General features: G+C 49.2%; 1 protein-coding gene across 2 annotated transcripts in view; it reads left to right on the forward strand.

Annotated features, from left to right (window-relative positions):
- The window catches only part of LOC109908734 (zinc finger E-box-binding homeobox 1), a 65350-nt gene that overhangs the window by 25082 nt on the left and 27284 nt on the right, over positions 1-12984 (forward strand). Inside the window, exon 1 of one of the 2 annotated variants that reach the window (XM_031796349.1) lies at positions 11550-12906. The exons of the other annotated variant lie outside the window; for it this stretch is intronic. Coding sequence (XP_031652209.1) covers positions 12897-12906 — 10 coding nt within the window. The 5' untranslated portion in view covers positions 11550-12896. Of the gene's footprint in view, positions 1-11549; positions 12907-12984 lie in introns of those variants that run through there. 2 annotated transcript variants of the gene reach the window in all.

The raw sequence follows: 12984 nt of genomic DNA on the forward strand, positions 1-12984 counted from the left end.
CCCCTCTTCTCTCGCTCCCCACCTCCTCCCTCTCCCTCCCTCTTTCTCTATTTACGTCCCTGTGAGCACCTGAGAGGAAGCAGCTGGAGGTTCTGATTACACTTCTCCTTCTCCCGCCCGTCCGGCGTGTCTCTTACGTCTTTCGCTTTTGTTTTCTCGCAGGTCACATTGTCTAATAGTGTGTTGGGTTTCCTATTATCCTCAGTGCCAGTCTTTACTCCCCAAAATAAATCTGTGGACAGGGCGGAATGAGTAACCAAGAGGTGGTTCCTCACACCAAAACACACTCACATCTCCTCGTGTCTGTCTAGCCACTCCCAAGGCTTTGTCTTTGTCCCTCTCTCAGTGTGTTTTCAGGCTGCGTCTCCATGTCAATAAAATGACTAATTCCCAGACACAGCTCATCAATATGGAGGACAGGACAGGGGCCTTTGCTTGCATGGATGAGCAGAGGGATGAATAATGTTAGCAAAGTGTCAATGTATACCTCCCCTCCCCCTCTCCTCCTTCTCCTCTTTCTGTGTGTGTGTGTGTGTGTGTGTGTGTGTGTGTGTGTGTGTGTGTGTGTGTGTGTGTGTGTGTGTGTGTGTGTGTGTGTGTGTGTGTGTGTGTGTGTGTGTGTTTACGGTAAGGAGGATCAGTGCTAGGCCTACCATTAATCACTCCACCAGGGTCTTTCAGCACACCTCGCATGCTGGGTTTATTAAAAGCACGAGTGTGATCGCTGATCTGGCTGGCAAAACACACAACACACACACACCCCCCGCAGATTTACACGAGTGTCACACTCGCACCTCACGCAGCAGCAGCAAAACCTACACATCTACAGACTCACATCCGCAGTCTACCATCACTAGTAGTCAGCCTCACATTGGTGTGACCAGTCTAGATGCTTGTCTTTCACTTTGCGTAGAACACTCTTTGTATCCTGGAAAGGAAGGCCACTGTGTACGGTCACATTGCCTCATGGAATTCCCCTAGGCTAGGGACATTCACTTCACACATTCAGTGCTCTGTGTGTCCATCGGCAGCCACCGTACTGACCTCCTGATAGAGGACAGAGGACATGGAGAAATGTAGTCAGAACTGAATTTGGTTTTAGGCTACATCAGTATTGATAGTTCATATCCTTGACTTCTCTGTGTTTCTCTCAGGTTCTTTCAGATAGGTGAGGCCTACATAGAGTAGAGCAAGGCACTCATTAATGGCTGGGTCAGAGGCCAGCAGGGAGGCAGGGCGGGAGGGAGGAAGGCAGGGAGGAGGGAATGAGAGATCTGTGCCTATCGACTGCCTCCAGAGAGTGTCGATGCTCTCTTCGATTTCTGCCACAGAAAACGAATGGTCTCTCTCCCAGTGCTAAAGCCCCACGCACGCACACAGACAGACACACAGACACACAGAAAGACACACAGACAGACACCTCCTTCTCCAGTGTGTAGTGCAGCACTTATGGGGTGCAATGGACAAAAGGCGGCTGTCAGTATGTCAATACCTGACGACAGAGCTTACCTGCTAGGTCAGCCATTTGACTGGGTTGTTCACATCAGCACCAGTCCAGGGAAAGACCTGACGACAGAGCTTACCTGCTAGGTCAGCCATTTGACTGGGTTGTTCACATCAGCACCAGTCCAGGGAAAGACCTGACGACAGAGCTTACCTGCTAGGTCAGCCATTTGACTGGGTTGTTCACATCAGCAGGAAAAGGCACTTAGAAGATAGTGTTTCATTGGTGGGGTCATTTTGTTTTTCTTGGTTTGTCATTCTAATGTTGAGAAATCATGGGGGTTTTGCATCACCTATCCTGGAGTACAGAGTGTCTTCAGTCACACACAGCACACAAGACGTCGTCAGGGAAAGGCTTTGTAAAGTCAACGCCGTCTTCCCTTTCTCTCCCGCACCTGTTTTAACAGGACAGATTTCCCCAGCCAGCCGACGGAGGGTTTAAGTGATGGTTGTCCTGGTCATTAAGGAGTAATGGTGTGAGCTTTGCTGGTTGACCGCTCTAGTGATCGGAGCAGGGGTATAGGGGTATAGGGGTAGGGTTGAAGGATAGGGTAGGCCGGTGCTGCATGGGGATGGAGGGGCTTAACCCAGCTTGATAGCCCAGTGAGGGGGCACTTGGCCTGGGGCAGAGTGGTAGGGAGGTGTGGGGGTCTGTGGGGGGTATGGTAGGGGTGACAGAAGGGCCCTTTGTTGATGAAAGTTTATGACCCTTACAGCTCTGCCCAATAACAAGTGGCTAATGTCACTTGACAGGAGAACAGCAGGACAGCTTGAAGCGTTGTGAAGGGAGGGGGCGGGGTGTGTAACCAGGAAGTTAGGTCATCAGATGGTCCTCAGCTGACATTCTAGACCTGAGAGAAAGGGGAGATTTCTCAGATGTCCTCACAGTTGGACAAAGCATAACATTTTCTCAGATAGAAATTTAAAAAAGTTGTGTCTATGCAGTTTGTGTTGGTGTCAGAATTAGTTAACCTAGGATGTCCACATGAATCCTGTTCGTCATGGATTTCATACGTGTGCTGATCTGGTCATTCTAACGTGCAGGTTGCAACGGTTGTAAAAAATACAATTTAGCAAACAAACAAAGTCACTTCTGCTTAGTTATTTCAGCATTTCCTCCTGTGTCAGTATGTGTGTGTCTGTGTTTGCGTGCCCGGGTGTGTGTGGGTGAGTGTGTGTGCACGGGTGTGCGTGTGTTTTAGCGGGCCTGTGTGTGGTGGTTGTGACCTGCCCCTGGGGCTCTGCTCAGCGAGGCATCTGTCATGCCGCCTGACTACAGCCCTGCCACCGCATCAACATCTGACCTTTAACTGGGGGACCAGGGAACCACCAGGAGAGATAGACAGAGTTACATGGGACTGTCCTCATCACTACAGCCACCCTGGTACTGGTGCTCTGTCTCTCCTCTCTTGTCTCTCAGTCTGTCTATCGTTCTCGACCTCCCTCTCTGGTCGTCGTCTCTCTGACCATCTCTCTCCTTCACTCTGGCAGACTATTTCTTCTGTTTCGTCTTTCATTCTACTTTCTCACCTCTCTCCCCCCTCTCTCTCTCTATCTCCCTCCCCCTCTCTCTCTCTCTCCCTCCCTCCCTCCCTCTGCTTGGCAGAGCAGGGAGTCACAGACTCTGACTGTTTGTGACACTGCCTCCCTCCAGGCTCAGATGAGCATTGTATCTGACAGGCCAGCTTTGTCTTTTTAAGTCATTAGCAGTTTCTTTGGTGGATTCTCCCCTCCCCCCCTCCACCCCTTCCTCACGCCTCCTGTCACATAGCCCCCCCCCCCATCTTCCCTCTCGTCGTTTAAAAAAAACATCTCTCTGTCTGCTCTTCACCTTCCATCTGTAGCCAGCGCCCCAGGGGGAGAAGGGGATAAACACAGGGGCAGGAGAGCTCGGCTCTGTGATATGGAAGTGATTTCAGATGTCACTTTATTAAGAAAACGACAGGGTTGTGTGTGTGTGTGTGTGTGTGCGCGTGTGCACGCATGAATCTGCATGTGTGTGTCCATGCCTTTTACCAGGATTTTCCTAGATCTGGCAGGTCGGTGAAGTGTGTGACTGCTCTGCTGACTGTTATTGCTTGGACTGCACAGAGTCCAGTCGTCTAGTACTGTACTGCCTGCTCTTACCAAATCAACTGTGAACCTGTTGTGTTACATTAGCAGGAGGGAATTGGCTTGACAGGGTGTTGTGGAGGTGAACGACAATACTGATGACAATAGGGATGTGGGTTTGTATTTGTGTAGTGTACATGTAGCGTTTGCTGCTGTGGAACGGTGGCATCACACCACCTGCCTTACATACTTCTCACCTGATGTCCAAAGGCCTCTCCCCTGCACCCTCTGCCCTACTCTAGTCTACCTCCCGCAGAGTCCACCAACAAGGATAGTAGGGCTTGGAATGTTCAGACACCTGCTCATAGAATGCAACAGCTGAGTGCTAGCCTGGCCTAGCTTCACGCTTGAGCCATGTATAGACGGGTTAACTGACGATGTCACGAAAACGATGTGTACGCTTCAATTGGGGCAGAAGACTGTGTTGTGATTCTGGGTGGCCAGATAGCTAGCAACAATGGCAAGAAACTGCCATGTGGGGAATCGTAGGTGGCTCGTTTCAGCTAGTTTTCTCTTGTTCTTGATACCATGTCTTGTTTTGAGGTGTTTCGACTGATTTCATTTCAATGCTAATATGGCAACAACAACAACAACAAAAATCGCTAGCTAGCTAACCAACAACTGCAATTATGTATTTGAGAGACAAATACATTTGCCTTACGAGTACTTGTTATGTTATGTTTTCAATAAACATTGGAGACTAAATATAGTTTATACGCTGTAAACAATCTAAGCCAACGCGGTCCGTTTTGCTCCATAGTTGCACACGCATCGGTTTTGATGCTAAACGACCAACCCGTCTATTAGGGGACACGAACAGTGTATGGACGGACTATGGAGCAAACTCTTCTTTTTTGCTGGGCTATTCAAAGGGCTGAGAGCAGAGCGGCAGTTGAAACAGCTGATCTGATGCTAGGTGATGATAACGCCCCGTGCATGTGTGTTCAGACAACCAACGACCCATCACTAGGGGCCTGAAAAGCCCCAGGAAACTGCTCTAATTATAACTTCAGACTCCTCTGTCCTCTCGCTCCAAGTTGGGGGGGGGGGGTCCAAAGGAAAAAGAGCATCGCGCTATGCACTCACTGCCCCTTTCTGTCTCTCTCTGTGAGGTCTCGGAGTGAAGACAATCACTGGACAACATCTTCTGTTGCCTCCTGAAGGTGGAGTGGTCTGAAGTAGTGCAGTAACTACCTGTGTCTTTTACTGCTCTGTCAGTGTCTGTGGAGCTGTGGAGGTGTTACAGTGAAACCCTTCCCTCTAGAGGTGTTGCAGTTAAACTGATCCCCCAGGAGAGGAAGAGTTGTTTATCCAGGTGCGCTATCACAATATTTGGATTGCTGTGTTGCCGGCGTTGTTGTTGTTTTTAATAAGTGGAGCCATCAGGTTTCTCTCCCACTGGGTGACTAAACCAAATTCGCTGGCGGGGTATGAAAGGTAGAAACGAGAATTCTAGAAACGGAGAAACAGAGCGACTTGGTGAGAGAAACAGAGCAGGCAGACAAGACGAGAGGTTACTGGAGCGGGTCAGCAGGTACAGTACCTCTCCCAGGCTACACCTCCAGATGTTTCCTCTCCTCTGCTGCTCACGGCTCTGCTAGAACCATCACACCTTGGCTTCATATAGACAGGCTATAAAAGACAGGACAGCCTCCAGCCAGTACAACATTAATCAATGGAACGATAACATCAGACCTCAGTATGGACCTGCGTAGGAGCTGAGCTTGTGTGTGCGGGGTGGTTGTTTGCAGGGAATTTTCATACTCAGGTGTAAAGTGCTGGGCTTAGTGACTCGGTTGGCCTATAGGTGTACAGGTATGACTGCCCACTTCCTTGCAGCTTGTCCGTGCTGTTACTAACATGGTGAGGTCATGTGACTCAGCGTGCCGCATCTACTGCTGATAGAGATGGAGGGATTTTTACATGGCAGGCGTGCCTTTAACAGCTTCGTGTAGGCCACAGAACACACACATTCCCCCTGCCCGCGTACCGTAATGTACTGCCCTACACACACATTCTCCCTGCCCGCGTACCGTAATGTACTGCCCTATACACACATTCTCCCTGCCCGCGTACCGTAATGTACTGCTATACACACACATTCTCCCTGCCCGCGTACCGTAATGTACTGCCCTACACACACATTCTCCCTGCCCGCGTACCGTTATGTACTGCCATACACACACAGTCTCCCTGCCCGCGTACCGTAATGTACTGCCATACACACACATTCTCCCTGCCCGCGTACCGTAATGTACTGCCATACACACACATTCTCCCTGCCCGCGTACCGTAATGTACTGCCACACACACACATTCTCCCTGCCCGTGTACCGTAATGTACTGGCACACACACACATTCTCCCGCACACGTAGCATGATGTACAGCACACACACTCACACTTCAACTCTAGCACTTACTGTAAGCGCTATACAAAGTCGGTCAGACAGGCCCATTTGTCCAGCATTGTCCTAGAAAAACACACGTACACACACACACACACACACACACACACACACACACACACACACACACACACACACACACACACACACACACACACACACACACACACACACACAGAGCTCGCCCACCACCCACCCACACAGTTCATTCCACTCCCTTAGAAGGTACAGATGTAGGATATTAAGTTGAGACAGTTTGCTACAGCAGGAAAATGATCTTTCAACAATATGAAATGTGAATTATTATGTGGATTATAATGAAGAGATTCTTGTAGGGGTTGATACCTTTTTCTGAAGGGAAAATCAAGTCAAATTTCAGACTTAAGAAGCATTTTAAACCTCAAATACACTACAAATTTAAGATGTCCTGCATTGCAGGAAAGTTCTCCTGCAACAGGCTGATCAAATCAAAGTCCAACATCTGTGTGAGCAGCTTATTAAGGTAAGCTGTTATTGCGGTGGCTAGGGCTGTCTCACCTCTACTGTAAACAGGCAGTATGTGTGTGAGTGTAAAGGTCTTGGCAGACAGGGGACATTACTGAGGAACGTGTCTGAGCTCTGAGCGGTGGGCTAGCCCAGCTAACCTCGCTCACACCAGTTCACCTTGCCTTATTTAGAAGAGTCCTGGAGAGTCGGTCGCGGACACTACTAGCTGAGAACAGAGAAGGCGTCTGCGCGCCCGTGGCTCGTTTTAATGTGGCGAGAGTTAGGCCACGTGTTCTTCAGTGATTTAATGCGTTCAACCGTGAACACTTCCTCGAATCGTTTTCTCACGTCCTGTGACGTTATGTCTTTGGTCTCGTCACCGACACGACAGGGACTTGTCTATCGGCGAGCGGCCTCGGTGGTTTCGTTAGCGGCTACCTCTGTGGTATTGTGACAAGTCATTCATTTCCTGGAGTTATTGTGAAGCCGATCTGCTCCTCGGTCACATGGGCTCTACAGAACAATTACACCCATTAGCATCTGTGGCCTAGCTGTAGCGCCCTCCACGACTCTACCTGAAGGGAGACTGTGGGGAAGAGGATGTGACCTGTGGAGAGACTAATTAGCTTCGATGCTAAACCTGATTAGCGCCATCAAGATGACAAGAGCCTTTGTCTCCTCACTTCTCACGTGATGAATATGAAGGGCCCTCTCTCCCTCGGCAGTTCTTAGATTTGAAAGATTAACTCCTTGATTTAAGGTCTCTTGGTGTCCGTGTTACTATCATGGCAACGTGGTGGTTATTCCTTCTAGGGCTAATTTTAAACTTAGAACAGTGATTCAGACTTGTATGATTCTTACTGTGTTGTGTTGTGTAGTCATGGAAAGAGACCTGATGCAGGATATGACTACACTCGGGCTATCTCCACTGAGTCTGGGGCTCTGATATGGTTGGGAGAGCCTACTTGTGGTGAAGTGGGTGAATGGGTGAGTGTCAGGCTGGGAAGTAGTACCCTGAGAGCCTAGTGCCCTCTACAGCTGGTAAGAAGCTGTGCACTGGGTCATGGCTATACGAAGGTAGAGGCTGATCATGGATGGCCGTATTATCCATGAATGGAACCAAACTAAGCATTTGCATTTGTTTTAGTCTCCCTCGGCTCTTGTTGTGTACGTGAGAAAGACTGAAATCGAGGCTCGTGGTGGTGAATTTATTTTTACCAAGTGAAGTGAGAGGGTGCCTTTAAAAGCTAGATTTTGTTTTGTGACCCACACTGTGGAGATGACCTTCCTGGCTGGGCTTTAGGGGGAGTGTGTGGTATTGTTCTAAATAACAGGAACGTTGCCTCAGTCAAGTACAGGGTGTCTCACCTTGAGTCTGCATACTTGAGATTTTGAATGGCATGGCTTTGTTTTAGTTTGGTTCGTTTTTGTTGTTGTGGGTTCCGTGAGGAAAGCAAAGTACCTCACTCCGCAGCAGACTCTGTGACGGCGCTGGTCTATTCTTTAGAGGGGGATGCCTGTGGTTTTTTCACCGTCCGTTGGCTGCCTGGCTGCATAGCTGCGTGGCCTGTGTGAGATAAATTGTACCTCATTTTTGTACCTAATTTTGTGTGTGTGTGTGTGCTTGTGTGTGTGTGTGTGGTGTACCTCAGCAGAGGACCGTGTATCCTAGCAGGTTAAATTTAGAGGTGCACAATCACGTCTACAGCAGGATGTAACCTCTCCAATCACACACTTAACACTGCTCAGCGTCCAATCACACACACACACACACACACACACACCGTTCTGCCCCTGAACAAGGCAGTTAACCCACTGTTCCCAGGCCGTCATTGAAAATAAGAATTAGTTCTAAACTGACTTGCCTGGTTAAATAAAGGTACAAAACACACACACACACACACACACACACACACACACACACACACACACACACACACACACACACACACACACACACACACACACACACACACACACACACACACACACACACACACACACACACACACACACACACACACACACACACACACACACACACACACACAATGCTGTAACAAAGGGCTCTGAACGCAGCTCGGCTTAGTGTTCAGGATGAATGCAGAGGATTAGTATAGAGAGAGAGAGAGACACGCACACACCCTCAGATCTGTCTCTAACCCAAACACTGTGGAGGTTTGGTTTGACATTCCAGGCGTAGTTCAGACACCAAAGTACAGTATGTGTAGCGCTGCAGGTTTCTGCACTCATCCAAATACTTTTCTTACACAGTATTTTCCAATAGGAATCAAGTCCACTACTCCATTGGAGTATGTATTGATGCGTGTATTGTTATAAATCCCAGCTGGTTCATCCCCAGACTGTTCCTTCCTAAAGTCCTCTCTACAGACTGGCCTCGGTGGGTAGGTCGACTGACCGTCCACCATAGAACATAACGGATCAGAATGTGTATGTCTGTTGAAGTGATCCTTCCACGACGGGGGTCGCAGGGGCTTGTGAGGGCGTCAGTTAGAGCAGGGTGAGGTGATGCCCAAAGGATTTCCCCACCCATGTTTTTTACAGGCTTTTATTGACTCAGTTTGGCAGGTGTCACAACGGGGTATCTGAGTACCAGTGGGTATGATACAGTAGTTAGGGGCGTAGGCTGGGCAGGGCTGGCATCGGCGTGCTTTAAATAGGCACTTCCTAGGGATTCTGGGAAGAAAGGCTTTATCCGAGTTTTTTCGGCGGCGTCCAAAAGGCGCCCTATTGCGTTATAGTGGACTACTATAGGGCTCTGGTCAAAATAAGTGCACTATATAGAGAAAAGGTTACCACAAGGGACACGCAATTAAGAAATGTTGGTCTGATACCTGACTGGTGGTCAGTACAGCAGAAAGGCGCGTGAACGTTGTAAAGGCGTTGTGTAACGGTTGGTGAGTGTAGTCTAGTCAGTCAGAGCTTTACCGACACCAACTTGTTAGGTCTCTTCACCTCCTGCACTAAAATACTTTGTGAGAAACACAGTTTTATGCATTGGGCTTTAGGTCAACTGAATTGAACCTAACTTAACCTAAAGTTAGCCAAGTCTCTGTGGATCGGATTTCCAGCTGGTTCTGTATTTGGAAGATACAGAGTAAAGGTGACTGTAAAAGTACTTTTCTTTGTGGTATTAAGTGAACAGTGGTAGAGCCTCAGATGGGTCATGTTGTCCGTTAGCATGCTAGTGCTAATGAACACAACTGTCTATGCGTTCAGCAGATCAGGTGTCCGCGGAGCGGAGAGGAGGGAGAGGGACTTCTGCTGTCTATTTGTTTTCCCTAGGTGTTACCTACCTACTGCTGTTAGAAACGTGCTCTAGGCTAGTTTCACTGACCATTTGGCTCAGAGGAATTCACTTCCTGTTTAGCTGATGGTCAGAGTCTGCCTATCCCCATATAAGTATATGTTCCATCTTTTTACTCTTGTCACTTTTGAGGTGAAACTAACAAACATGGCTGCTGTGTCTAGTGGGGATTTCTCTTTTTTCTCACTACCAGCAACATCAAACTGCTTTGTTTTGTGTTGACTTTCGGTCTGTCATTTGTCTGAGAAAACTCGATCCGTTCTCTGTGCTGCTCCTGTGTTTTTACTGCTGACTTTAGCGCCTGCACCTCCGTGACTATGGCCCTAAACAGCCTCTTGGGGCTTTAAATGAGTGCCTTTTGTTTGAGATTGAAGAGTCACTCAGCGCTTCTGCTACTCCAGCCAGAGGGTCTATACATCACCTGACTAAGCCTGACAGGATGGGGAGAGGGAGAGAGGGAGGAAGGGGGGAGAGAGAGAGAGAGATGGGGGAGAGGGAGAGAGGGAGAGAGAGAGAGAAAGAGAGAAAGAGATGGGGAGGGAGAGAGAGATGGGGAGAGAGAGAGAGAGAGAGATGGGGAGGGAGAGAGGGAGATGGGGAGGGAGAGAGAGAGATGGGGAAGGCAGAGAGATGGGGGAGGGAGGGAGAGAGAGAGAGATCGGGGAGAGAGAGAGATCGGGGAGAGAGAGAGAGAAAGAGAGAAAGAGATGGGGAGGGAGAGAGGGAGATGGGGAGGGAGAGAGAGAGAGATGGGGAAGGGAGAGAGATGGGGGAGGGAGGGAGAGAGAGAGAGATCGGGGAGAGAGAGAGATCGGGGAGAGAGAGAGAGATGGGGGAGGGAGAGAGAGATAATTAGAAGAGAGAGATGATAGGTAGAGAGAGCATTTGGCCAGTAACCGAAAGGTCGCTGGTTCGAATCCCAGAGCCGGCAAGGTGGAAAAACCTGCCGTTCTGCCCTTGAGCAAGGGAGTTAACCCGCAACAACAGCTGCTCCCCGGGCGCCGATGACATGGACGTCGATTAAGGCAGCCCTCCGCACCTCTCTGATTCGGTTGGGTTGAATGCATTCAGTTTTACAACTGACTAGGTAATCCACCTTCTCTTTCCCTAGCTGTGAAATTCTGCAGATGCAGAGCCGTGTTGAACCTGGTCCATATATCAGCCCCCTCCTCTCTTCCTGAGCTGTGTGTGTCCCTATGGGGAGTTTCTGAGAATATCAACCAGGTGTACTCTATTCATAAACCTAACCTCCCCGTGATTCTCAGTCAGCTCTGCAGACTTATTCTTGTAGATTCTAACAGAAGATCATTCCCCAGCCACAGGTTGCCGCGTCTCACAAAAACATAATTCCCCACCACTATGCCCTAGAGAGAAAGAGATGGGGGGGATCAGAGATATGGACGGACGAACAGAGATACGGACGGGCGGACAGAGATAAGGACGGACGAACAGAGATACGGACGTACGAACAGAGATAAGAACGGACGGACAGAGATACAGACGGACGGACAGAGATACAGACGGGCGGACAGAGATACGGACAGAGAGAGATACGGACGGAGAGAGAAACGGACAGAGAGAGATACGGACGGAGAGAGAAACGGACAGAGAGAGATACGGACGGAGAGAGATACGGACAGAGAGAGATACGGACGGAGAGAGATACGGACGGAGAGAGATACGGACGGAGAGAGATACGGACGGAGAGAGATACGGACGGAGAGAGATACGAACAGAGAGATACGGACGGAGAGAGATACGGACGGAGAGAGATACGGACGGAGAGAGATATGGACAGAGAGCGATACGAACAGCGAGTGTGGTCTGGGGAGGTAGTGTGTGGTTTTGTGCAGTGTGTGTGTGATGTGGGTGCAGGTGTGTGACCTGCGTTTCAGCTCTGCAGCTTGAGCCCATTGCTGACTGGGCGCCTCTCAGTGGAGAATTGATTTGTCTTGAGAAAGGCACAGTGCTGTGAGCTGGGGAACAAATGGATGGAGAGGGGGAGCGAGAGAGAGAGAGACAGTCCCCACAGGTGGAATAGAGAGAGAGAGATGGAGAAACGGGTTCAAATGATGAGAGGCCGTATGAAGTGTAATTAGTCCCAGGTCCCAAGCTCAATAATACACAGATGCAAGCACACATGGCAGCATCATTTAATAATCACCTCTGTAGGCTGAGACTCTCCTAGCGCTCCAACCCTGTAGCACTAGAGGGTCACACACACACACCTCTGACAGTAATGATGGAGAGGGAAAGATGTACACATGGACGGGGGAGGGGAGAGTTCAAGGTTTACTATGGAGGCAGCCTTGGAACAGGTTACGTTAACTATAGATTATCGGCTAGTAGGAAGCACACGAGGCCCCATATATGAACGTTCCCCTTTACTTTACATCCCTCTTATGGGCCTGAACAAGGACTTCATTACACATTTCCAACCCATACATGTCACATTCATAAACAGTACATGTTCTCCTGCTGTATAATGTCAGCATGCTAGGCTAGGCTAGCACGTCCCTTAGCATCCACAGGTAATTCGACTTGACTGGCCTGCTACGAGACAGACACATTTCCCATACCTCTGTGTGAACTAACGCTGGAATGGAATGGAGGTCACTGGCTGTGTGGCACCTCCAGGAGAAAAAGACTGAATCTAGAGAGGTGGTTTGAGAAAAGCCTTTCTGTTTCTTTGTGTCGAGAAGACATCATTTAGGTGAAGTGCTTTGGCATTAGCCTTTGTATGATTTGTTGGCCTGATTTCTGATCAGATTTTTCTAAACTGCTGGCATGATTGACTATATTCCAAGATTGAAGACCGTTCTGCCATCTAATACAGCACCTTCCATCGTCCTTGTCCAAAATCGCGCCTCGCTTCTTGCCACATGGAATGACGCTGGAGAGACGGAGCAGGTACGGGGAGTCAAACATTTAATAAGGAACGGACATGGAACGAGACAGGAACAGCGTCGGCAAACGAGTAACACAAAAAAACTATTAATGCAGCTGTAGGGAACAGAGGAAGGAACGGACAAATATAGGGGAGTAAATAAACAGGTGATGAATGAGTCCAGGTGAGTCCAATATCGCTGATGCGCGTGACGAGGGAAGGCAAGGGGGGGGGGGGGGGGGCAGGAGCAGACGTGACACTT

The sequence above is a fragment of the Oncorhynchus kisutch genome, linkage group LG18, assembly GCF_002021735.2.
Source record: "Oncorhynchus kisutch isolate 150728-3 linkage group LG18, Okis_V2, whole genome shotgun sequence".
NCBI classification, from domain to species: domain Eukaryota; kingdom Metazoa; phylum Chordata; class Actinopteri; order Salmoniformes; family Salmonidae; genus Oncorhynchus; species Oncorhynchus kisutch.